Genomic DNA, 26,361 nt, shown 5'->3' on the forward strand with positions numbered 1-26,361 from the left:
CTTTACAGATACCAGGACACCACCCTACAAGTAGCATTGTAATCATGAGCTATGAGAAGCAGCTAAAAGGATAAAAACAGGTAGCGAACGAAGTCAAGAAGTGCAGACGGAAAAAATTGTGAAAATGTACTAGCTCGTGAGGTGCCCATAACCAAATATGGCGCGATGAACCATATATGGATGCTATGATTGACAAGCTCGCGCAATCTAAAAATAGCTTGCATGGACGGCATCATGGGCCACGGGGATTCGTTCTCTTATATCATGGTCTCTTGGTTCTACAGATTAGCACGTAATTTTGAAGGGCTATAGTCGAAAATCATGTTCGCAAAAAGAAAGCCGATATGTGCTGTCCAAATTATTAAACTAATGGAAGGAAACGCAAGCTTTTGTTTGTTGGGAGAGGGCTAGGTTCCCAAATTGTGTTTCTAAGAATAATTTCCCATAGAGCATAAAACTATGTTGACCACGTAATTACCTGAACAGTGCGGACTGTCTGTTGAGTAAATCTCTGTACATTGCGCACTGTCCATTCCCAGAAATAAGGGACATTAGCCAGCGGTTTCTCTGGGCTCACATTTTGCTAGGCCCGCGAGGAATAACAGCGGTATCACAAATAAAAACGAGATTCCGGCCAGCACAGGGGCTTCCCTTTTGTTGTTACACTAGAAGTTTTTAATCAGGTTGACTAAAATTCCAAATTAAAGTAGTATTAGCGGTATTTAAACGTGCAAGGAGCATCTCTGATTTGATACGTCCAATGATAATGGAAGTGCGGCAGTCTTGCTGAGGTTGGAAAACACATATGCGCAATTTAAAAAAAAGTATTTTAGAAAGGCTTTATGGTTCCCCTGTGTCTATCCCAGAAAGCCGTGGGGCCGTTTAACGGACGGAGAGAAGTTGTTCTTGCGGAGCGCACCCTTTTTTCTTGCTTCAGTCTGTATCTTAAAGACAACAATAATGGTTCCTGAACTAGGCATAACTACATCAAATGTTATTTCTTCGGGAACAAGATTGGAAGGCGCTACTGCCTATTTTATTGGCCAATTTGATGGAAGGATAGTCGATTTACCAATTTCGAGTCCTGCACCTGTGATGCGGCGAACAGTTCTATCTCTTAAACGACTTCTTTTATGCCCGATTTCAATGAAATTACAGAGAATGTATGGAGGGTTGTATGCTCTCAAGCGAACAAAAGTGCAATGTCCAAGGAACAATTATAGGGCTTTCTCTGGCATCGTTTGAACGGAAAGTGTATCACTCGAATGGCAAGGTTTTTTTTTTTTTCGAGTCCTGCATCGTGAGCCCAAAATCTCTGAAACGAGAAAATTTGATAAATTGTGATGTCTCCCCACATTTCCTTATAATAAATGGCAGCCATTTTGACATTGTAGCACTATTACGCATGTGACGCGGCCATGTTGTCTCTTATTTCTGGGAATGCTATTGACTAATGTGCAGTGTGCACTGTTTGATGGATAATCTGTGTAGTGCGCACTATTTGATGAGTAATATCTATACAGTGTACGGAAATTAGAGCGAAATATAGCTGACCAGTCACAATGCCAAGCCTCTTAACTGAAAGATCACGGCATACAGACGTGAACTGCCTTCTGAAAATTAGCCAGATTTCAGGGCGTTATTGTGCTGATAACCTTAATTCATAAGCCAACTTTGGCGTCACCTTTGTTATTGTTTATTCTTCAGTATTGGAAGGCAAATCTTGAGATAAAATCTGGGTGGTGGTGGTGGGGGGGAGGGGGGGAAGAAGACAAGGGAATGAATGCTTTCACACAATTGGTAATTTGCTGGGATGGCAAAATGGCGGCTTGCTGCCATTTGGAAATCGACAGATCGACAGTTTTTGTCTAACACTCAGCGTTTCCTAGGATAGGAGCCGAGCTTTGAAGATCATCTGATGTGGAATCGCTGTTCATATAAAACACAGGGCTCTGTATGTGTTTCACTAGCCTCTGCTTCCATCCCTTTCGTTCATTTCTATCATAGTAGTCGAGGAACGTCCTATTTCGTATGGACTTAGGTAGTTTTCGCTTACTAACACTGTCGATCCGAATGAGTATAAGCGATGTATCTGACATCTCGGTGCTGCGATACAGTGCCATCTCTAGTTCACCTCGGCAGAACCGACTAGACATGTAGTTCGTAGACATAACAGCTATGATCTTACGACTCTTGTAGATAAACTCTGCCATGTTATCTAAGATGGCCTTGCCGATCTCAAAGTCTCTACAGTGAATGCTGTAGCGTATGTCGTTTGCCTCCAGTACCGGTATCAGCTCGTCGCGGACCCAGCGGTAGTCCTTACCGCTGTACGTTATGAACACGTCGTAATGAAATTCCAACTGATTACTGATATCTGACAAGGAAAAAGGATAAATCATCATTCAATATTTGCCCTTTTCCCCTTTCAGGCAACGCTGGCATTATACCACTTACTGTCATCACCATCCGTAGCATCCAAACCCTACATATCAACATTTGGGTGACCTTCAAAACCACTCGATCGATCTCTTGGAGGCCTGGGTCTAAGAGCTTTTCAAGATTAGTGAGATAAAGATTTGACCAAGCGATAAAGCTTTCCTTGACAAATTTTTGCCGCGAGTCTCAAATTGACAGGGATCAGCATTTTTCAACATGTTTTCTTGAGATCAGGAAGCGGGAAATCTCAAGTTTTCTTTTGAATATATAAGGCAATACAAACGAAGGACAATATCCGTGGGGAATATGTTTGATATGTCGCCACTCAACTACCTCTACCACTAGCGACACGGTTACGACAGAAAACAGTTGAGAATTCAAAGAGCCAGACGTGAAATATACTCTGATAAATTTAAGCCGTTCTTTCAAACGACAACGTGTAAACTCTAAGTTTCACAGTCTAGTGAGGACGGGAACGTGTGCGCTGAAAACTAGACTTTTTCTCTGGCTAACACAAGGCGATTCCTAGTTCCCATCTTACTTCCCACATCACTTCCCTTACTATTATCACCATCACAAAAACACTTCTTTATCTATTGCTTAACACACTACACCTGCGTGCGTGCTATCTGAATAAGACTATATAGTAAAGGCAACCAAATAGAACTATATAGTAAAGGCAACCAAATAGAACTATATAGTAAAGGCAACCAAATAGAACGAATAGAATGATAGTACATATCACATATAATAGAAGTATATATTACACTCACTTCGCATCAACTTGTCTGTCCGTCTCTTTCGGAGGTATCTCGCCATCATGGCAGTTGCCATCCCTATTAGAGCTCCCGTCACTATACATATCATGATAACGATCATCCTCTGGTCGAGGGTGTGTGCTTTTGAAACCATCTTTGAAACTCCTATAAACGAAGCACAACACAAATACTATTATTTGCTCTTTTGACAGCAAAGTATAACACAAACACGGCAAAATAAGAGCCTACCTGGTCTATCGAGGTCTATCACTAGTCTTGTGTCTGCGCTTCCTGGCCCTATATGCGTCTGCACTATGCACGAGTAATTCCCAGCGGTTTCCTCCGTCACATTCCTGACTTGCAAGTTCAACATCAAGCTGTTAGCGCCTTTGCCCTTGCCCCAGGTACGGGTGATGCTGTACTCATCTCCCATGTTCTCCACCACTTTGCCTCCGTACATCCAGTACGAAATAGTGTAAACCTTAGGCGCATGCGTACTGCGACAAGTTAGATTAGCTGGGTGACCAAACCTAACGAGGACCACAGGTAGCTCTGCTGTCACTTCCGGCTTTTCAGGGGAAATATGCTCTGGAATTTAATTAGTTAAGGGTGTTTTTTTTTCTTAGTCTTTGGACGATTTTCGTTTCAAAAGTTAACTACGTTTATACACGTGTACATTACGTACAAATGAAAAAAATGATCTAATGACCTACCTACCTCGACTATATTTGCAATATGCTTCACATTAATCTCACCTGATAACACCGCCCATATATGGTATTCAGCTCGGCCCAGTCTGTTCACCGCGAGGCACGTGTAGTTGCCGCCGCTGTTTGCCTGGGCTAACATTATTGTCAGATCCAGTCCTCGCGCTCTTTTCGCCAGTCTGTATCCCTTCTGGTTCTCACCGATCACGTGATCATCCTTCAGCCATGCTAAGCGAGGTGCGGGTTGCCCATCCGCGTAACAGTGGAACGTCTGAGGTTGGTCTCGGGTTAGGATTTGTAAGGGTGGAGTAAAAAGGTGCAACGGCTTGCGAAGAATTCGTGGACGCTCTTTAAATAAATGGTATTGGCCATTATTGACAGTATCCGATACGCAGTTTTAAAATTCGCACTGAATTGTTATGCCATGCGCATATCGAATTTGCTTCCATATATGTGTGCATGGGATTCGTTTCAGTGCGCACGGGACTCAATGGTGTACGTTATCCCATTGACGGCTTCTTTTAATAAAAAAAACTGGTAGTATACAGTAGTTCTGTCGTCGTGAAGGAGAATCATTGGAAATACAACTGGTTGTCTAATAAAGCAAATTCTCCTACACAGCAAGCAAACTCACCGCTTAGCGTAACATTGAGGAAGCATTGAGTGAACGATAAGGGATGTTTTCCTGCTCGGCTGGTGATACAGCGGTACCCTCCGGTATGGCGCGTGGAAACGTTCCTTAACATAAGAATGGATGTGTTCCCATCTCTCAGCACAGCGTAGTCACGGTACTCGGTTGATCGTCTTCTAGGGTCTAATAACTTGCCGTCCTTCATCCAGCGAATCTCAGTGACATTATAAGCATATGCAAGGGGGCAAATCAGCGAGCTGTTGCCATTCACATCTAGGATAACGCTGTTCTCTGATTTGTTACTCGGCAAGGGGGCCACTGCACATGGTACGGTTGCTGGTTCACCTGTTAGAAGAGTTGATCACATGTACTACGGTGACGTATTCAAGAAATGAGATGAAGGGGCGTTGCTAAGGGGGGGGACAGGGTAGGCGTGTAGCTAGGGGTAGAGGGGTCAGTCGTCAACGGAAGCCTAGATTGCGTCTTTCGTTTCAAGTAATCCGACTAAAATTAAGTTAGTTCTTTTCAGACTGGTGTGGCGCTCCCCTTCACACCCCTCCTTAAGAGGAGTGTTATATATAAAAATGAAAAAGTTGACTTGATGACTCAAGCCAAGCCGAGTGCAGCTTTAGAATATATCCACGGCTAGACGGCTTCTTTGGCTACAAAATATTTATTTGGACGTGAAGCCTTAAAAACGTACCCCACCCCCACCCCTCCTCCTGTCAAATCTTGCCTGCTTATCGACAGGTGTTCACAGAATGAATCATTTACATCTTTTACAAACTCAGTTATAAAGAATGGATTTTCATGGTATGTTAATTTTAAAGCAAGGTAATAAAACTCGAGAAATGTATACATGTTGTAAGCGTGTCAGTTGTTTGTTAAAAGCGGCGATTTCACAAAGCTAAGCGTCGTTGCCTCTGAAATAAAAAGCCTATGCTACCTGCGAAAGTAAAGATTTTTCGATAGACGATAGACACAATATTCTCTTATAAATCGGAAGGGTCGTGTCCAATTGGTTGCCATAGAAACATTTCCATATATTGTATATCGTCTCGCACTTATACCGTTGAATGAATAATGACCCTGCATACTTTGATATGTCATTTAATCAAGTCAAGATGTGAAAAGCTGCGTATAAAATGAACGTTTGTTACCTCAACATGGTGTTTAGTTGATTTGTTTGAGTTGACAATTTTGTTAAACTTGCCAAAACCTTATGGGAAACAAAATGAATCTAGGAACCTTTGCTGGCTTCTCTCTATTCGAAAGGAAAATAAAAACATCGCAGATTAACAACTTGTGAAGTCTATTAGTAACATGTATTTGTTTGCTATACACTTATCTTAAACATCTCTGTATTAATATTTTTCGGCCACAAATACTTAAAAAAGATGTTCGCTAACTCATCATTTGAGTAGAATGACTCCATTAACTTACCCTTCACACCGCCAATTACCGCGAGAAGCGCACTGACCACTTTTACAGCGAAAACGGAATTTACTCTACAGGGAAATCCCCTTCGATTTAACATGTAATAACCCTGCCTGGTTCGACATGTGAAGATCATGGCGGCCTTGAACAAACATGGAGCAAGACCAAAATATAATATTTGATGTTTAGCGCCTAAATCTTGATTGACGCCCCAAAATACTCTTTTGCTTGAGTCTCGAGCCAGCTTGCGTCATGATCGGCTCAGGCTTTGGCCATATGTTGGACCATAAGGATACACCTCGAGGTCATCATTATAACCAAAAGCACAACTTTCTCATTCCACAAAACTGCCAGATTTAACTATTACTACCACAGTCTGTGTGCTACACTGAACTGATAAATAGATAAGTTTTTTTTCCGCATAATTATCTTTGGATGGCAATATTAAACCAACCAGTTCTGTTGTGTTATATGTCCAATTATGTTTTCGTATTAACAAGTCCCTCCTGTGATGGAACATCGAATCGTTCACGTGAGAGGGTACATCATAGCCGAGTGTTATGAGCCATGGATAGAAATAAGCCGCGGTGGAGTTGAGTGCAGATATTGTATTGGGGATCTCAACTTTTTATAATGGATAATAATGGCGTTTTCCGCTTTAGGCATTCAAAATTGAATAAGTGGTTTGGTGACCTATTTTAGCTTGATTTTCTGTTTTCATGTTTTCAAGAGGGATTGCCAAAGGATGTGACAGAAAATTGAAACATTTCCGTAAGAAGTGCAATATCAAATAAAAACACATCCTCAAACAAAACCCACACATAAGTAGAAAAACGAAAACAAGACATCCCCAAGCGACGATTCACTCAGAGCACTCTCACGTAATATTCATTCAACTGCACATTTAAAATCTAAATATTCAAATACTTTCGTAGAAAACAAGTGGAAAAGGAAAAAGCGACTTTTCATTGTACATCAGCTATAGTAATACCATTACTTTTTTATCGCATTAAAATGCGAAAGACGACAAAAATCGTTATAAAAGACTCGAACTCAGGTAAATTATCAGAAAGAAGACGAATTTTTCTTTTCTGTGAATTTGAGCGTTAATTTTTATTTTTCTTCAGAAATGGTCCGTAAGACAAAATGTTTTGTTATCATTAATGAAAGATTATCATAAACATAGCAACCAAAGGGCTCGGAGCGTTTGGTTAATTGCTCGTTTTAGCGCTTGTCGTATCTTATCGTGTTTACTGTTATCTATCGTTGTTGCGGAATTCCATTAAGTGAATGTGAATACGCACAAAAGGCCGGCAGTATAGTAACGCGCACACAAGGGGGAGGCACGAGCTGCGCGCGAACCCCCCCTTGGTGGCCAAAAAGGGGGTCATTTCCTATGGAGGAATCTTAAAATAATATGCGTTTTCCATATGATATCTATGACAGCGCACCCCCCTCCCCTCCTCAGCCAATCCTGGGTACGCGCCTGAGTAAACCGTTCGTGACGCAAAAATTCATGTTGTACAAAAGGTATGTGTGTCAACTACAACCAGAAATAACCAAAAGAAAATGGGGTCACATAGATTAATCATGTATGAAAATAATGCAACAAATCGGATGTGCACAGCACGTGTGTAAAATGAAAAATGGAATATGACATGAGTAAGCTTTAACAAGAGCAGACATTTCCTTAACCACTGCCTAAATTTGGTGACATTTTGAGGGATGTGACATAGTCAACTTCAAATAAAAAGGTCTAAATATTTATAGTCTTACAGGTAGGTAACGTTTATTTCTCCCCAACATCCTACTGTATGTAGAAAGACCACTTTCCACAGTGAAAGTTGCATAGAAATAAAATTGTTAATAGTAATTACTGTAACTTTTATTCACATTTCGCCAGACTGCTACCCTAGAATGTTACAAATAATTACTCAACTGGCATTTTTTTTCACCGAAGTATTTAGAGTAGAAAACATTGCTGTTCTATCTTTTCTTTTTTACACTACAGTTAACAATTGTCTAGACAAGCTTCATAATCAAAGGGATAGATGCATTGTTATCAGGTACTGTATCTCATAAACTTGTGTGATGCACTTACTCTATCCATTTAAAAACACCAATAAAGTTTATCAAAAAAATAAAGGACTCCCTAGCAAATGTACACTATACATTTTTCATCTACTGTAGATGTCTAATGTGGATATTACTTGGAGTAAGACTTGACGTGCAACCACCCCTCCCTACACACCCACTTTGCTGTCATAGAGTCACTAAATTTAATTGCATATAATATCTCAGAGAAATCTGCCTTATGCTCTTGTATTTGCTTTCTAGATTTCTTACTTTTTATTTCATTTCTTTCATTTTCATCGATCTCTGTCAAATTGTACATTGAATCAATCATTACAATTTTTGCTAAAACATCATCTGTCCATTCATGATATAGAGTTTGAAACATACCTAACTGAAGTACTCGATTGTTGATTTAGCTTTCTCCATTTCATGTAGAAAAGAATAAAATTGAGGAAGAGTCATTTCCATGAAGACATTCTCATGTTTGCCACCTTTGTCCACAACTAGCTTCAGCTGCAGGAATGTTTGTCCAACAACCTTCATATCATTGCTGCTTGCGGTTACCCCAAATTTCCATTCCATGTCAAGCAATTGATTGACAGTAAACGTTTGATCAACTACGGACCGGGATAATCCTACAAGACTGACTTTCCACTTCTGCTCAACTGCAGTAGCCTTTTCTTCTGATAACCCTGTTGTAATGGAAAATAAAATAATTCTTTAAGTTGATAATCTAAGCCTGGGGCATATGGTGAGGATAATTTCATGCATGCAGGATTGGATGAGGGGGGGGGGGGGTACACAGTCATATGTATCATATGGAAAAAGCATAGTATTAGACGATTCCTTAATAAGAAATAACCCACTTTTTGGCTGCCAAGGGGGGGATGCACTGGCATGTACTTTGATCACTGTCTTGTGAGGCCAAACATTCAAAGCAGGAAATAATTTTGCCTTAGTTGCTTGTGAGGCATGAGTTTGTTTGATGAACCTCTGCACCGTGAGTTTTTCTAACATACAATAGAGTAAGGGCAGCAGCTAAGCATTTATAAGCTTCCATGGGCTGTTTACAAAAGCATTTTGGTAACATGAAATGATGGTCTATCCATGCTAACAAAATGCATGTACTGTGGTATTTTAATAAATACCACATATTTAAAAAAATATGTTTTAGTTGGGAACAGTGTAGTTGTAAGACACGACTTAACTTTTGGGGGAGGGGACTGGGGATCGGCTCATTGTTTTTATGGGGGTGAGGGTGGGAATGGACTCTTCGTTTGCATAAGGGGAGGGGGGAGGGGTCGGCTTTCTGTCTTACCCATTTTCTCTATATCTTCCTTTACATGGGCTGGCGTAAGATTGCTCTTAAGAGCGCTTTTGAAAAAGCTCAATAAGCTTTTCATGATATTCTTGAGCGCGTTTGCGCTAATGCCCTGCTTCCCAGCGAAATTGGTCACTCGATTCATAAAGCGCTCCCCTTCGCGAGGAGCTGTTAGAAAATCGAAGATAATTACTAAAAGCTCACTGAACACATTATCCTCGAATTTGTTGAAGGACCTGACGTCGCTGAGGATTTGATCGTCTGGTGCAACATTGCCAAAGTGGAACGAAGAAGACATGATCGGGAGGAAAGAGCTAGTACCTGAAACCGTCAGCTAAGTCAGCGGTAGTTAGTGCTCGGCAACCAAGCCTTCTTCATCAAAATACAACATATCGTTTGGAACAAAGCATAAAAAACACATCCGAGTTTTGATTTATGAGAAAAGGTGTTTCAAATAAGTAGTTAGTCTTATGTATTTACATAGAAATGTGGTTTTGCCTTAAAGTAAAGATTTATTATAACATACACTGTTGGTGGGGTCCCTGTGTCGAAGACCAGGCTACCCAGCAAGATCGAATCTTCAAAGAAAACTCAAAGACACGTATAGTTTACTTGCCGGGATTGTCTATTTACCATGGTACTTTTAGATAATGACGGCGTATGTATTACCTGTTATATGTCTTTAACATATATCTATTGACTCTATCGGTTTTTCGCGTTAGACTAACCCTGTAGTCCCTTGTAGTTCCTAACACAGCTGACGTACCTACTACAGAAGTCACGAACGGCTGGCTCTGTTTATATCACAGTCAAGAAGTGTAAGTACGCTAGAGCACTCCGCGATAAATATCATCTATGGTTGGTGATACCGAACTTTAATGTAAAAGTGTCGCCTTCTTGCTCTCTTGTTCAAATGGACATTGTCCAAGCATGTTTCCTCTAAACCCGTCTTGTTTAGTCGTGTTCTTAAACCCGTCTCGTTTAGTCGTGTTCTATACAAAAAGAGCTACACTTTATGCAAGAAATGCGCTTCAAGATTTATTATAACAATATAGTAAAGATTCCCAGGCATTAATATGTTTTTGTTCCGACTCAGGTTAATTTAAAATCTGTATCTTTTAAATTTGTACCCTGAGTCTATTTTCATTCAATTCAGCAATCAAGTTTTTGAGCCCATATTTAGCCCAAAGATTTGTTCACCACTGGTTGCACCTCTATTTATATATCCTACAGTACTTGCACTGTTGGTGAAATTACTGTTGAATTGCCAATGCCTGTGTATTTCAAAGAATCACTTGTCTTGCGCTGTTGTTTGGGGATAAACTTTTTAGCATGGAATAAACATAACATGAGAAGGAGTGCTTCAATTATTTGGCAAAAGATGCCTAGTCTTTCTGGCACTACATAATTAATAGTTAGACTGATGCCTGTGTCCAGCAGGCATGGTGGAATTCTAAACTGGACTACTGTAACAACCAGCCCATGTTCTATGTAGAACTAATTTCTCTCCACCCACTAGATAATGGACAAACTAGGCCCAAACCCAGAGCCTCTAAGAAACATGCGAAGTTAACTTCAGTTGAACATGAAGGAGAGAGTAAATGCCTTTTTAGAGCAACAAACGGAAAGAAAAAACTCAGCACAATAGTGAGTAAAAAACATTTTCATGCAGTTATGTTTGTGGCTATGATTTTTAGTGGGGCTGTGGTACAATGATATAGCAAGAGAGAGCAAATTTGCTTTGTTATATATGCAGTAGAGACAATTGTTATCAATTTTGTTTCCCATGTATTCTCCTGTGATCATGATCATTCTACAGAGCTTATCAAGGCCATCAAGTGTTCACTGTACAAAGTAAATTGTAAAAATGTGTATCTTTTTTTGATAACATTTCTTAGGTCAACACAAAAGATGTTAACCGCTTTCAACTGGTAAGTATAGTTACATCTTTATTAAAATATTACTTTGACCTTGTTTTTTACATGGATTTCAGCCCACTGACCGCAAACTGTCAAGTTGCCTTAGAATCTTAGATTTACCAAATAAATTTAATGATAGGAAAATAGTAAAGACATTGAGTGTATGATTTAACTGGTTTCTATTTCTTTTCCTAGGCCTACGCAAACGTACTTAAAGCTAACATGGACAATTTGAAAAAGAGAGACAAGAAGGTTGAGAAGAGTAAAGCCAATAAAGCAAAAGCTACACAATAGACAATGAATGACACAAGTCTATAAATTATTTGAAAGGTGTCATTGATAGGTGCACTTCCAAGATCTTTGTGCATTGAACATAGAGAAAGGTTTTAAGCAACAGGGACCAATTTGTAAGAATGCATATCTATCCATCGTACCACTTTCACGTTAACCACAATAATAATTATTCTCGGTTGTCCACAATATGGGGGTGCCATATGATCTATACGCAATAAATCAAATGATCTACAGTATGTGATCAAACATTCTCGAGTATTTGGCAATCCTAATTCCAGTTGTTTTGATGAGGCTTTCTGTGGTAGGTAGAAGATGTGTAGGTACTGCAAGCTCATACCAGACCCTGCGCTTCCTTACAGTTTATCTACATGCATGGGAAATCCAGTAAGAGCTGGCCTATGCTGGGATTTAGCACTTTTTTTGTCTGCAAAAAATACAATGTTTGGGTCCTCTTAGATGAATAAAAGATAATCAGACCATATCTGTTTTTATTATCTGTGATTAATGAACAAAAATAGGCGATTGAATTGTAAGAAAATGTTTACAATTTTCCAAGGTCTTATCAGTGTTAAGGCCTGTTTTATCAGAGGCCCGAGCTCCACTCGTTTACTGTCACGCTGGTCTTGGCTGAGTGTCACGCTGGTCTTGGCTGAGTGTCACGCCGGTCTTGGCTGAGTGTCACGCAGGTCTTGGCTGTGTCATGCTGGTCTTGGCTGAGTGTCACGCTGGTCTTGGCTGAGTGTCACGCTGGTCTTGGCTGAGTGTCACGCCGGTCTTGGCTGAGTGTCACGCCGGTCTTGGCTGAGTGTCACGCCGGTCTTGGCTGAGTGTCACGCTTGTCTTGGCTGAGTTTCACGCTTGTCTTGGCTGAGTGTCACGCTGGTCTTGGCTACGAGCGCAGCTCTTTGTGAGTGAAGCTCGGAGCTCGAGCACTAGAGTAAACTAGGTGCAACATGGCGCGATCTCCCGCAATTTTTGTTGCGCGGTAACTTCTGATTATTCCGCCATATTTGTGTTTTCTGTGAACGCCCAGTATGTAGATGTAGATGAGGTTTTAATGCTAGTGAGACATTGTTTATTCCGGATATCACAAAGACCGAATACAATATTGGCTTTATTACAAACTGATTTAGTAAAACACACTTTCTCGCTTTCTCCGCAAAGCCGCAACTACTCACAATCTTCGCGCTATAGGCCCAAGATGTATGACGTGCGTAGAATTTCTATATGCTAGCTGATTAGCGGAGACTCTCGAGATATAGCTGGTACTCTTAGCCAATTTGAATTGACATAGTGAGTACAATGTAGATAACGGTTGATATCGCCGCGAGAAAAATTGCGAGTCGTTTTACATTGGCTTTTTTTAACACTCGCGCGACAAAATTTTCATCCAAAATCCAGGCATGTAAACATGCCTTTGCCCAGGCATAGTGTATGAACGGTTAAAATGTCTAAAGAGGGTAAAAGCGCAACTGATTTTACTCTGTAAAAGAAGAAAGATATATAACTTTAATTTTCAGTGAATTTTAAGGATCTATGTTACGTTGATTCCCTCAATGTATTTTTTTATTGACCAATCTATTTTGTTTTTACTATTTACAATCGGGTCATACAATAATATTCAACTCTTTGCTATTCAATAAACATATCCTTATATAACTGTGATGCTTCTGGGGTTTAATTTTGTTTTGTTAGTAAACCATGAAAATATTTATATCTAAACTGTCTGCTAACAGCGAAACCACAGGTAGTCCACAAGCTGCCACCATATAGCACAGGTAGCCCAAGCATGATCACAGGAAGACCGTATCCTCGGACTGCAGGCTAATACCTATCCGTTGTGGTACATGACTCGTCCTAGTCCCTGCGCATTGTGGCTGCCAAATGTTTCCAGCTCAGTGCTTAGTGGCAGGCACTTCCTGCCGTTTTTACCATCTACAAACGTGATATGGTTGACATACCTGCGAAATAGTAACACTGTTTAGTATTGGATGGTGCGTTAGTGTGCACGTTTGATCTAGGTCATAAGCATCAACTTCTCCTTCGCGTTTATTAGATCGATATAACAGTCATTACTGGAACTTGATTCGGGCAAGTTTAGTCATAAGTGCTGTGTTTGTGATACCTACTTGGTAAAAAAGGGGTGTATATGAAGTAGATCGTGGTGCCAGTGTATTGTGATATGTTAAAAAAGGGAATGCGAAGTCGTTCCGGTGTGTTATCGCCATTGTGTTGTGTTTATTGTATACACACTTGTCTAAGAAGTGTATGCGAAGTCGTTCCGGTGTGTTATCGCCATTGTGTTGTGTTTATTGTATACACACTTGTCTAAGAAGTGTATGCGAAGTCGTTCCGGTGTTTTATCGCCATTGTGTTGTGTTTATTGTATACACACTTGTCTAAGAAGTGTATGCGAAGTCGTTCCGGTGTGTTATCGCCATTGTGTTGTGTTTATTGTATACACACTTGTCTAAGAAGTGTATGCGAAGTCGTTCCGGTGTTTTATCGCCATTGTGTTGTGTTTTTTGTATACACACTTGTCTAAGAAGTGTATGCGAAGTCGTTCCGGTGTTTTATCGCCATTGTGTTGTGTTTATTGTATACATACTTGTCTAACAAGTGTATGCGAAGTCGTTCCGGTGTTTTATAGCCATTGTGTTGTGTTTATTGTATACATACTTGTCTAAGAAGTGTATGCGAAGTCGTTCCGGTGTTTTATCGCCATTGTGTTGTGTTTATTGTATACACACTTGTCTAAGAAGTTTTGCGAAGTCGTTACGGGTGTGTTAACGACAGTGTGTCGTGTTTTTAGTATACCTACTTGTCTAAGAAGTGTATGTGGACTCGATCCGGGTGTTTCCTCGCCAGCTTAGTCCATTCTGTGCTGAGTGCGTGTTTCCAGGAATACAGCTCAACATGCCAGCCTCGATCTAGTGCCATCGTAGCGCATCCTGGGAAACTCGTCGCATTCTCGGACTTTCCTGTGGTACCATCACCCGTGGCTAGTACCAGGACCCGTGGGCTCAACTCGCAAATGGCCTGAGGATATCATGTCAGGTGATTTTACAATTTGCCATTAAAAAGTGGAGTGAAACTAGGGGGAGGGGGGGGGGTTCAGAGACACATTTACCTTGTAAATACAGAGATGTAGTCCTTCGTCCACCCGCTGCTCGTTTTTTCCTCTCCTCTCTTCTAAATCCACGATGTAACCCAAGTGCCTGCAATAGTGACAGGAATGCGAAATTTAAGAAGGATCACCGTATGGACCCAGAAATCACAAGAAACAAGTACAATCCGACGATTATAGTCCTCCGAGAGCAAATTATAGGCTCGTCTCTCTAAAATTTCTACACCTTTGCTACATTTGTCCATCCCAAAACATACTAAACTGGTAATTTCCCTAAAAGGAATGATTGAAAGACAAAACCGCTTTTGTAACTAGTTGCATAGCAAGCATACTAATATTCATGTTAGTCGTACCTATACACCTCCCACACGTGTTCGGTCGCGGGGGGACTGGAGCCGCAAACGAAACATCTGTCCTTCGGTCTTCCCCTCTCGAGTATTCGCACTAGGTTTTGCAATTTGACTCGCACGTGTCGCTTTTTGTCCCCGACGTTTACTGTACTTGCGCACTCCTGGGCTCCAATATATATATTGCTGTTGTCTATGACACAGACGATGCCCTGCTGGTCTCCAGGGTACTCCCTGTAGGTCTCTACATCAACCTGGTCCCCAGGGTACCCCCTGTCGTCGATGCCATGCTGGACCCAAGTGAGCCCCCTATCAGTATGGATGCCATGCTGATCCCCAGGGTACCCCCTGTCGGTGGATCCATGTGAGACGCTGCTTATTTTCGTGTCTTCAGTTCTCTCTTGTCCATGGCACGAACTATGAGCACCTTTACGGATTCTGTCAGCGGCCTCTCCAGCCTCGTATTCTTCACTATGTCTCAGCTCGTCGAAACTCGCTAAATAGTTGTCTAAATCGGAGTTGAGGCAGAGTAGTGACATTTTAGTATCCCCACTGAATACACTCCCTGGATTGTCAAAATGCTCCGAACTAGTGTCTCTACTCGAGAGTTCAGTGGTACTCAAGTTCTTCGACGATGAAGCATCAGGTAAGGCTGTTACGTGACTTGACCCTTGTGCACAAATAAAAGTACCACCAGCGGATATGTTCCTAAGGTGATGTGTTTGCTCAGTCTGTCCGCTTCTGACGGTGCAACTGTTGCTGATTATCTTGACCTCAATGTTACTGTAAGACCGGTCTCTTCTTAGACTCTTCTGATCGCAGTCCCCGTCGTCTGGTATGCTTGCTGGCGCATCGCTTATAGAGAGTAGAAATTGCTGGCCATCGTCGTCCATCTTAGTGACAGAAACATTAAAAGGAAGGCGATCCTCTGCTCCATCGGTTATAACGCAATAGCCATCAGTAGCCACGGACGCTTGTACCGCCGTATGGTTGGGAGTGTGTCGTGACGAATCCAACACGTAGTCCGATACTCCATTCATTGTGTCATGCAGCTTGGTTGTGGTGTCACTAAATGGGGCGAGATCAGGAAAGCCGTATACGGAAGGTTCGACATTATAAGTGTATTGTTCTTCGAATGGGGGGGCACTTATCCATGTGTCGTTGCACTGAAGATATCTATTAAAGGAATTATTACAAGACATGGTGAATCATAGTTATGTTGGTAAGCATCTCGAGCCATAGCCAGCACCAGTACACCCACCAGTACCTACCTCCATACTAGAGCCATAGCGACCACCAGTACACCCACCAATACCTACCTCCATACTAGAGCCATAGCGACCACCAGTACACCCACCAGTACCTACCTCCATACTAGAGCCATAGCGACCACCAGTACACCCACCAATACCTACCTCCATACTAGAGCCATAGCGACCACCAGTACACCCACCAATACCTACCTCCATACTAGAGCCATAGCGACCACCAGTACACCCACCAGTACGCCACTAATGAACATGTACGTAGGCACTAGCATCACCTTGAACACGGACGCGCTCGACTGGATTGTCGTGCGATTATCTCCTGGAATGAAATTATTCGGACGAATGAATGGCCTATGTCTTTAAAAAATAAAAAGGATTAGCTTTTTAGGAAGCTTACTGTTTGGTAAGGTCTTCACAAGGAGGGGTCGAGAGAAAAGCGAGCACGAGGCTCCGGGAAGGAACCCGCACGCGCGCAGCTTGATCTCGTAAGCTGTCCAAGGTTTGAGGCGCTTAGCCACATACATCACATCGATTCCTAGAACGCAGCAATATTAACAGGTTAACGACGTTAAAGTAAACAGTATATAATACATATAATCATACATTGCATCGATACTAGAAGACTTGGTAAGGGAAGGGTCATTATTTAACGGGGGAATAGGGCTGCTATGTTTGGGGGACGGGTTGCGATTTTTTAGCATCTATTTGGGGGAGGGCCTCAAATGTTGATACAGGGTTTAGGGGAGGGCCTTATTTTTTTGAACAGGTATTTTGATCAATTTCCGAGCGTCCTAAAAGTCTGGAATTTCAAAATTTTTCTGGGGAGAGCATGGTGGTGTTTTAGGCCTGCTCCGCCGCCCCTTCATTGGCATGCCTTAGTCAGTGCCCCCGTCACAAACAACAATTTGGCATGCGGGGGAGGGGGCGGTCTCTGTCCCCCCACAATTTGAATTGGATACGGCGACAGTCAGGCCATTTTTTTGGCTAAGAAATTATAAAGCATATATTTGTGGCAGTGCCCAACCCCCTTTTCGTTTGTACTGCACAGGTTTCTCGTCATTACAATTGTGGGTGTTTATTACATTTGTGGGATCTTTGGGGGAGGGTCGAAATATTTAAACCAGAAAAAATCCAACTTAGCAGCCCTCCCTACCCCCCCCCCCCCCCTTCCGATAAATAATGACCTTTCCCTGTTCGCCTCATACTGGCTATGGCCCTGAGATTATAACTCAAACTGACTTTATCGCAAGATCGTGATTGGGGCAAGTCCCCCGTTGTTTTTACATTTTCACTTCGTAACAAAAAAAAGCAGAATAAGGTATCTATAATGCCTTTTTTTAGTCTTATTCGCTTATGCTTTAAACCTTCATATCCGAAAGTGGAATTTCGACCTTAGTATGGGCCTGATAAAAGAAGACGTTCTCTTACCCGAATACTCCAGCTCATTATCAATGAACAGTTCATAGTGGTCGATTTCCACGTTGTTGGAGCGTACTCGGCACCAGTTCATCTTGATCTCGCTCGGTCCAGTCACAGTCACATTGGGAACAACTGGCCGCTCAGGCGAGATGACTCCTGGGTGACCATACAAGGAGGCAAGAAAGACAATAAGTCCAAATGACAATGGAAGGTGTAGATATTGTCCACCTGCATTATTTCTCATTCCCTTCATCGTCTCTTTTCATTTCATTTGAAAAGGTCGTGAAGAGTTTTTACAAAGACATAGCGCCGGCTTTGTTTTGTTCTTTACGCGGAACGCTTTGATGTGTTTTTTTTTAATGCCTTCTCAAAGAGCAAGACGACGTTCTTAGAGTAATTCAGCTCTGCTCCCTTGGCTGTGATTAAGTGTATCAAATTGAACGTCGCTTTATTCTTGGCGCAGTGCAGTGGCCGGAATGTGAAGTTATTGTTTCTGTGTTAGTTTTTGTCCTAGTGCCACTTTTATAAACACTTTATCGTTTAAACCATTGTTATCTGACACGTCCCGACCTATCGCGACAAAACTTATTGTTTTGAAGTGCTATTTTAATAGCTTAACACGCGATTCTCGCCCTTGTCCCTTTCTAGTATGTGAAAAGACTATATATCGATATTATCTGTGCCTGTCATTTTTAAAAAATCCTCTCTTATACAAGTCCTTGTGGTATTATACAAGTATCATAGGAGTTGGTAATGACCTTCTATCGGCGATAATGTTTACTAACAAGCTGAGAGGTTTGTTTGCGTGTAGTTTTTGTTTTCTAAGCGGCGCTTATACTTTTAAGTGGATAAAAACTTTTTTATTCACGTTATCTCGTACACGGATGTTTGCGTGATTTAGGAAGGGGCGGGCCTTTTTGCACCACACGCTATTACGATGCTCTTAAAAATATAGCTACAGAACGCATGAGAACCATTAATACCTTAGATCGCTCCGCATAATGTCAGAATAACGAGAACACGTATTGAATTATATCTGTCATCATTCCGCGTTTTTACAATCCTGGCACATTCTACAGGCACTCAACAAAAACTACCGGCACTTAGCCAGCAACAACTATCGAGAACAATTAAACAAACGCTTAGCTGGACGCCATCCAAAACGCAAGTTTCACCTGGTCCTCATGTATTTTTGGATATCATAAGATTGTGTCTTTTATAACGTCATTGAGCCTTGGGGCCAGGACGGGGGGCGGAGAGATGAGAGCTTCTCTAAGTGTTTGTGTACACTTAGGGTTCTCATCGCAACAACAGCATCTCGCTTTATATTGGTATATTCTACCTTTTGTTCTTTTGGGATATAAAATTAAGTCTAACACGCCACTTATTATTATTAGGTCTACTTTTAATTTTCTTTAGTAATCTTTAGTTATCCTTTTTCCCAATGAGCATCCTAATAATTAGCTCTGAGCGTACACCCCCCCCCCCCCCTTCCTACCCCTTGGCATTGGACAAAAAATTTAATAATTATTGTAAACAATGTCATTTGCCTTTACAGCAAGCCGCCATGGTAGGTCTATTGTATCTAATACCGCAAATATTTGTGACCGCATATCGTACTTCTCATAGAAGTATGTTACTTACAAAATTGTTTCCTTGCTCGTAAAGGTCACGAGTCTGGCATTTGTTTTGACTCGCGCGCGATAGATGATGAGGCTACGTAAAACTGCCTGAGTCTGACTTTTTAAAGAAAAGCTATCCACACAGCTGTTGATGGGAGCCTATTGATGAATGGCAACAATGCTTACAGTCTTACGCAGACAGAGCCGGAAGATAGGAAGATCATTCAATCTATTATCCCTATTCTCTGAAATAGACGTGACTTATCCATTCATTAGCTAAGCGAAACTATACATTTTATTGTGACATTAAAATGTAGAAGTATGATGAGTTGTGAGGATACTTACTTCGAGACTGAGCGGTACACAGTAACAGCCACAACGTCCCAAAAGCTAGTGTTATCATTGCAAGTTTACCATTCATAATCACCTCAGAAGGACACTAGAGTCGTCTTCCACTTTACATTAGATGCAACCATCTCACCACGACTCAAGCACGTACTAGCGGTGTATACCCCCAAGTACGAACCAGTCTAAAGGTCGGTTCTCTCATCTGTGCTACAGGTATAAACAAAGTGAAATGAACAGCGAGATCTGATACTCTAAATGCCTGCTAGTCCCATTAGAATCGCCTGACTCGGGTGAACCAATCAGCACGCGGGTCAAAATGAGACTAGACCGCGCTTTGTGACAACTCGGCATTTCCTCGAGCCACCGGAAAATGTGGTGATCGAGAACTTGATCGTCTAGAAAGAAAAAGAAATGTCGTCGAACTAAGGGTTTTTTGTTTGCGCAAAACATGGTCCGAGTGTTAGGAAAAGAAAACATCGCGTTAGCTTTTCATTACTCGCAAACTGCGGATTCACAACATTACCGCATCAAATTCCACAACATTGTGACAATGAGGTGATGAATATTGTGGTGTATAAGAGTAAATATCACGGAAAACAATTGGTAGACCGAAAGTTCAAATCTTTTTGGTTTTGAAACGCATCGATGTATTTACTAATACAATGATCCAATTTCTGCCACTTTATAAGTTACAAATGCCATGGAGGAACATATATTCTTATTACAAGCGGAAGTGCGCTGTGCAACTTGTCGCCCTGGGTACACGTGAGCATCTCTTTGACTATGATGTCGACGCATTCCTTGTGCTTGGATAGAATGTACGGGTGGGGGGTACGCTGGGTAATCGCCCCATAGGAGCATTATACCAACTAGTAATTGGTAGTCAATGCGCATTTCTAAAATATACTTCCAGCTTTATTATAGATAACTAAGGGCAGTGCTGTCTAGGGTTAAAACCCCTGTTTACTAGCCCCAACAAATGTGCAACACACAAGGCTCAAGGCTCTAATTTCAATTCAATATCAGTATCAAAATAGAATGAGCAATGCATAATTGGCAGAACATAATTAAATTAACTGGCATATCATAATGGTCAACGTCATAGTTCGATGATTAATCGTTCTTTTCCACTCGCGCGAAAACGATAAACACGAAAGTCATTAGCATCTTTGTCATATCATGGGAGCTGCTTGTTTGAGGTGTCGTTATGTAGAGTCAGATGGAAAAGAGGACTGGGCAGAGAAAACGTCAAAGACAGACAACAATAACGCATGTGCATTTTCTTCTTCGGGATAAACGAGTCGTGGTGGCTATGACGTCAGTCACGTCCGCCAATACGGAGAGCAGGAAAATCGACCGGGATACAACAGTTCTCGCGGTAGTTTGCACTTTTGCGGACACAAGAGACAACCTGGTGGGGCCTCGCTTAGTAAAGATGTTAATCATATGCAAATGACAGAGTGCACCAGTGGTCAGGGCCACAGCAATACCGACAGTTCAGACGAGCGTTATTTCGCGCAGTGTGCAAAGTGCGTGTCGCGTGATATAACCGATCTGATGGATGCTCACACCCTGCACCAGAGCCTGCGCCTCAATGATGCCGCGCTGCAGAGGATGATGGTTAGGGTTGAAGCAGCCATGGATAAAGCGTCCAGAGGTATTGCATCAGCGCTTGCAAGGAGGCCAAGCAAGGGGATTGGTGATGAGTCAGAAAGTAAAGTCACGTCTATGGATTTGTTTGGACCGAGAGAGTGCTGGCAATGATAGAAATGATAGAGATATAACGATAGAGATGAAACGATAGAGATATAACGATAGAGATAAAGCGATAGAAATGAAACGATAGAGATGAAACGATAGAGATAAAACGATAGAGATGAAACGATAGACATGAAACGATAGACATGAAACGATAGACATGAAACGATAGATATATAACGATAGAGATAAAGCGATAGAGATGAAACGATAGAGATGAAACGATAGAGATGAAAAGATAGAGATGAAACGATAGAGATGAAACGATAGAGATGAAACGGTAGGGATGAAACGATATACATGAAACGATAGACATGAAACGATCATGAAACGATTGAGATGAAACGATAGGGATGATACGACACAGGTCGAGATGATATATAAATACAGACGAAACAGTGCAGGCGAAACGACAAAAATGAAATAACAGTGATGAAAATTACAAATAAAACTACAAGTATGAAATAATAGAGATAAAACAATAAAATGCGCTTAACAAAATGAACGTCAAAATAAACGATTTTGTATGTTTATAGATTTAGTTACGCCGGGAAAAATGACCAATGATAAAGATAGTTAGTATTATCTTTAACGATTGAAGTGCAAACAGTGAAAAACAAATGAAGATCGAGCCAGTCCTTATGAATAATGCTGTTTATTTTGGATCAGCTACAATAAGAAACTAAATTATTTCTCAATGTCCGATTCTTCCGACTCCGCCTGGGAGACTTCCTTGCAACCTTGGCTATCACTATTATCATCTGACGAACCGCAGAAATTATTAATCAACATATACATGGCTAGTACGATGATACAAAAGCATCCGAAGAACACGAAGGTGAATGGAGCGCCGTAGTGATGCACCATCACTCCTCCTATAACCTCACCCGCGCCGTAACCTAGGCCCCAGTGCACCCCGTGCAAAATGCACTGCATCGTGGTAGCGGCGCCTGGGCCCGAGTTAAGACTGACGTACGAGAGACAGGCAGCCCATACCGCCGCGGTAGTAATACCTGGTAATAGCTCGACTACGAGTACTAACCAAGGTATGGGGATAGCGGAGTAGTAAAAGAGCCTTATAGAGTAGCAGATGAGTCCTAGATAAAGCACCTTCGCGTGGCCTATCTTCTTAATCAGTTTAGCTGACAGAAAGTACATACTCACCTCCGCGAAACAGTTCACCGCGGAGATGATACTAAACAAGAGTTGAGTGCCACCGAGGTCCTTTAGATGCCAGAACAGAAATGTTTTTATGAACGCCATTAGGAAGCCTAGGTAAAGCGCGGTGAATAGGAACATGATGTATTTAGGGTTCTTGAGCGCGCGCAGACCGACACGAAGACTCCCGCCGTGGGATGTCTGCGCGCTCTCGTCAAATTTATACCTCGTGGCGACAACAAGCCCCAAGAACATGAGCACTGCAAAAGTGTAGAAACACGGAATGTAGTCAACGATCTCATAGCTGATATCGTTACTGCATTTATGGGTTGTCTTGAGTGACGCTCCGACTACGAAGGCTCCAATCCCCCATCCTATCGAACCGGTCAACCTCTGCATGCCATATTTATACGTCTCCTTTCCTAGGAGTTGTATCGTTGCTGTGTCCACCAAGGCGAGGGTCGGCGACGAAAACAACGTCCCAAAAAATGTGATCAGGAAGAGAGTTATAAACGCTGGCGTCGTGTCGAACTTTGTGTGCTCCTCGTCCTCGTCTATGCTGAATTGTGTTATTAGCTCCAAAGGCCACGGACTGGGCCCTTTGTAGAAATAGGGAAGATACCTGCTCTTATCCATATCTACCATTTTGTCAATCTCGGGTTCTCCTGTCAGCTCGTAGTCAGGGTTATCCATGACAGGTCTATGGACGAAATTCGGTTCTACGAACTTGTTGGTCCCGTTACTGATGCTACACATTCGCTTAACGATGACTTTCTTCTCTTTAGGCGCGGGTACGAGCGAGAGGGAGAATGTTGTGGTTATGAGTGCAATCATGGAGATCACTAATACCAGTTTGCTTTTATGACATTTATCCACAATCGCTCCCCAAATCGGAATGACTAGAAAGTTCACAAATGGTTTTAGTCCCATGAGAATGCCTACTTCGCTAGGAGACAGCATTAACTGCTTGAAGTACAGCGCGAGGTAGGGAAGTAGCGAGCCCCAGGCCGAGAAGAAAAAAAAGTAAAACCCTTTTGGGACTAGAAGAGTACGGTTCACGGACGGGCAACATTTCTTCCTCGTCTCGTCTCCTTCGTCGTCGTCTAGAATTGCTTTCTTGTCTTCTGAAGTCATGTTATACAATTGTTGCCATAAAGAGTTATAAAGGCGCTTGGAAATTAAATCAACTGGATATGGAAAAGTCTAGAAAAACAATGACAAAAGCTAGGATTTTTTCGTTTCCACAAGTTGCAAAAATCTTTTCGATCACGTCAGAGTTGAATCACTGACCTTCGAATAAAAAGTCAACTGGTCCGAGAGATGGCGTCAAGCCTAATGAATAATTCATGGGGCACCATAAAGTACATGCCAAGGCTGTCAAGCGATACGACGCGCGTGATATTAAGCCTTGTGATTGGACTATGTGTTTTCGGATATAAATCGGAAGTGGATTTGATTGGTTTGTTGTTGGGTTTTTTTAAACGGTTCTTTGAGTTCTTGGGTCATGAAGGGGATTTCATCAAAGGGTTGGACGTCCATTCAAAGACTTGACAATATTCTATGATCGTTTTTGAGACTTTAATCGGCTCTTTGTTTAAGCAAGAACTGTACTTTTATACAAATTCGGGGAAAAAAGAAAAAAATAGATGACAGTTTACTATAATAAGACATGAAAATATCAGACACAGATAGCAAATGATATTATTCTAACCCTCTAAAAGGCATAATGGTTAGCCCAAACTTAAGCCATATAATCGGTTTTTAAAGCACGATTTTCTAGGCCGTTATAGCACCTGCTATAATAAAGGCTTAACTTGACTTTTTCATTTAGATTACCTCCAGATTTATAGTGAACCAAAGCCAGTTTGTGTGAAATCTTGTTAATACGCCCCTGAAGCATGTTCTTTACACCTTCCTTGTAAAATATTCATAACCCGCTCCATGTTGTTGGTAACGATATCAAGAACTAACAGACCTAATGACAGAACACCAAGAACACAAAATGACCCTCCAGTCCCTAAAGCATCAACCATGTACCCCCCGACCATTTCCCCGGCACCGCAGCCCAGGCCCCAGTGAATCGCATGGATAACCCCCTGGAATGTCGCTGTGTATCCGGGGGTGCTATTCTCACTTACAAAGGCTAACATGGCGGCCCAAGATGCAGCTGACGTGATCCCTGACAAGATCTCGACCGTGAGCACCATCCAGGGACTGGTAATGAGGTAGTAGGCAAAGGCGCGAATAGCGTAGCACAGGAATCCCATGTACAACACACGCGTGTGGGTTATGAAAGTGAGGAGTTTAGCGGATAGAAAGTACATGGTCACCTCCGCGATACAATTAACAGCAGTTATGATGCAAAACAACAGCTGGGTGCCGCCGAGTTCCTTCAGATGCCAGAACAGAAAGGTCTTCGTGAATGCGATCATGAAGCCGAAATGAAAAGCTACTAGGAGAAACATAAGGAAGCGCCCGCGCAACAGGCTTCGCACCGTATACAACCTGTCAGAGGTCTTTCCTTTGGGGCATGTGTCGTTTGGAAAGTTAAACTTGAAAGACGTAATTAATGCACACGACAGGAATGCAGCGAAACTGTAGAAACACGGTGTATAGTCTACATCTACTGTCTGAGAATCTCCGGAATCTCCCATGCAGTAGCCCCTAGCAGAGACGAGCGCACCGATGCCAAACGCTGCCACACCGAACCCAAGCGATCCCCACAGCCTCTGCACCCCGTACCTATGCTTGTCTCCCCCTAGATTATGCATCGTTACCGTGTCAGCGAGGGATAGCGAGGGCGACGCGATGATATTCCCGAATATTAGGAGTAGTAGCACGCGAACGAACACCACGCTTGTGCGAGACTTTGTGCACTCTTTGAGGCTCAGTATTACGCCCAAGGGCCAAGGCCTCGCTGCAGTCACAGTCCTGTACACGTGAAAGACTCTAACAGATGTCGAGTTAAAGTTCTCTTCCAGCGGCACGAATATAACTGAATCATTTCTCAGCGCTCGGCGCGTGATGTTGAATACTTCATGGCAGTTTTCCTTTGCAGGAGCTACTATGGAGATTGAAAATACTGTCAGAATGGATCCAGCTAAGGCGACCACTATCACGTGCTTGCCCTTGTTGAATTTGTCCACAAAGAGACCAAAGAGAGGTACACAGATGAAGTTGACGAACGGCCTGAGTCCCATAAGGACGCCTACTTGACTCGGCAACAGACCTAGCTTTTTAAAATACAAAGCGAGATAAGGCAGAAGTGATCCCCAGGCCGAGAAATAGAAAAAATAAAATATTTTCGACGGCAGCAAAGCCAGGTTTAGCTTATTACTTAGATTCCATTGTGATTCATTGTTTTCGCCTTCTAAGTTTCGCCTTCTGTAGTTGTCGCTACTGCTAGCCATTGAAATGTTTTTCTTAGTGATATTTGGCATTCAGCGAGTAACGTGTTTCTTTGTTATTAAGAGGGGAGGTTCACATCTGACACATTTTCTAGCAGAGGTTATAGACTTGAAGCGTGAAAGCTTTGAATTTACCTGTTCATACGATTACGCATCTAAAATAACAGTTTGCATTGCGAGCATTCCTGATTGTTCTAGTTCTTGTTTATCACCCCGGAGTTTACACTATCCTTTTCAAATTACTTCACCGGCAGTATTTGTTTTTATACAAACTGTACTCCCAGCGTAACTAACATGATAGAACCCTTTTCCTAGGCTAACATCT

At 42.0% G+C, this 26,361-nt stretch overlaps 6 protein-coding genes across 7 annotated transcripts; 1 reads left to right on the plus strand and 5 right to left on the minus strand.

Annotated features, from left to right (window-relative positions):
• Positions 1-25: 25 nt before the first annotated feature.
• LOC5508942 (hemicentin-2) lies at positions 26-6,619 on the minus strand. The gene is made up of 6 exons (XM_032377728.2): positions 5,979-6,619; positions 4,539-4,880; positions 3,953-4,252; positions 3,447-3,785; positions 3,213-3,362; positions 26-2,377 (listed from the first exon to the last, which is right to left on the minus strand). The coding sequence occupies exons 1-6, from the start codon at positions 6,106-6,108 to the stop codon at positions 1,869-1,871; spliced, it is 1,770 nt and encodes a 589-aa protein (XP_032233619.1). The 5' UTR covers positions 6,109-6,619; the 3' UTR covers positions 26-1,868.
• A 1,220-nt stretch (positions 6,620-7,839) lies between these two features.
• LOC5508923 (COMM domain-containing protein 7) lies at positions 7,840-9,716 on the minus strand. Its single transcript, XM_001629441.3, has 2 exons — positions 9,367-9,716; positions 7,840-8,740 (listed from the first exon to the last, which is right to left on the minus strand). The coding sequence occupies exons 1-2, from the start codon at positions 9,665-9,667 to the stop codon at positions 8,436-8,438; spliced, it is 606 nt and encodes a 201-aa protein (XP_001629491.2). The 5' UTR covers positions 9,668-9,716; the 3' UTR covers positions 7,840-8,435.
• Positions 9,717-9,891: 175 nt separating this feature from the next.
• Positions 9,892-12,061, plus strand: LOC5508943 (signal recognition particle 14 kDa protein). Its single transcript, XM_001629415.3, has 5 exons — positions 9,892-10,027; positions 10,115-10,187; positions 10,889-11,016; positions 11,268-11,300; positions 11,484-12,061. Exons 1-5 carry the CDS (start codon positions 10,004-10,006, stop codon positions 11,580-11,582), a joined length of 357 nt encoding a protein of 118 aa, XP_001629465.1. The 5' UTR covers positions 9,892-10,003; the 3' UTR covers positions 11,583-12,061.
• Positions 12,062-13,130: 1,069 nt separating this feature from the next.
• Positions 13,131-19,976, minus strand: LOC5508924. Of its 2 annotated transcripts, none has more exons than XM_032377750.2 (8): positions 19,793-19,976; positions 17,753-17,899; positions 16,722-16,859; positions 16,520-16,643; positions 15,063-16,232; positions 14,713-14,800; positions 14,404-14,621; positions 13,131-13,543 (listed from the first exon to the last, which is right to left on the minus strand). In XM_032377750.2, exons 2-8 carry the CDS (start codon positions 17,832-17,834, stop codon positions 13,414-13,416), a joined length of 1,950 nt encoding a protein of 649 aa, XP_032233641.1. In that variant the 5' UTR covers positions 17,835-17,899; positions 19,793-19,976; the 3' UTR covers positions 13,131-13,413. The 2 variants fall into 2 exon arrangements, with proteins under 2 accessions (XP_032233641.1, XP_032233640.1); XM_032377749.2 differs by having other exon boundaries at positions 19,711-19,976.
• Positions 19,977-22,110: 2,134 nt separating this feature from the next.
• Positions 22,111-23,949, minus strand: LOC5508925 (major facilitator superfamily domain-containing protein 6). The gene has a single exon (XM_032377751.2). It carries the CDS (start codon positions 23,761-23,763, stop codon positions 22,159-22,161), a length of 1,605 nt encoding a protein of 534 aa, XP_032233642.1. The 5' UTR covers positions 23,764-23,949; the 3' UTR covers positions 22,111-22,158.
• Positions 23,950-24,190: 241 nt separating this feature from the next.
• LOC116615987 (major facilitator superfamily domain-containing protein 6-like) lies at positions 24,191-26,214 on the minus strand. Its single transcript, XM_032377752.2, has one exon. The coding sequence runs from the start codon at positions 26,067-26,069 to the stop codon at positions 24,510-24,512; it is 1,560 nt and encodes a 519-aa protein (XP_032233643.1). The 5' UTR covers positions 26,070-26,214; the 3' UTR covers positions 24,191-24,509.
• Positions 26,215-26,361: the final 147 nt, after the last annotated feature.

Source organism: Nematostella vectensis, chromosome 2 (assembly GCF_932526225.1).
Source record: "Nematostella vectensis chromosome 2, jaNemVect1.1, whole genome shotgun sequence".
Lineage (NCBI taxonomy): Eukaryota > Metazoa > Cnidaria > Anthozoa > Actiniaria > Edwardsiidae > Nematostella > Nematostella vectensis.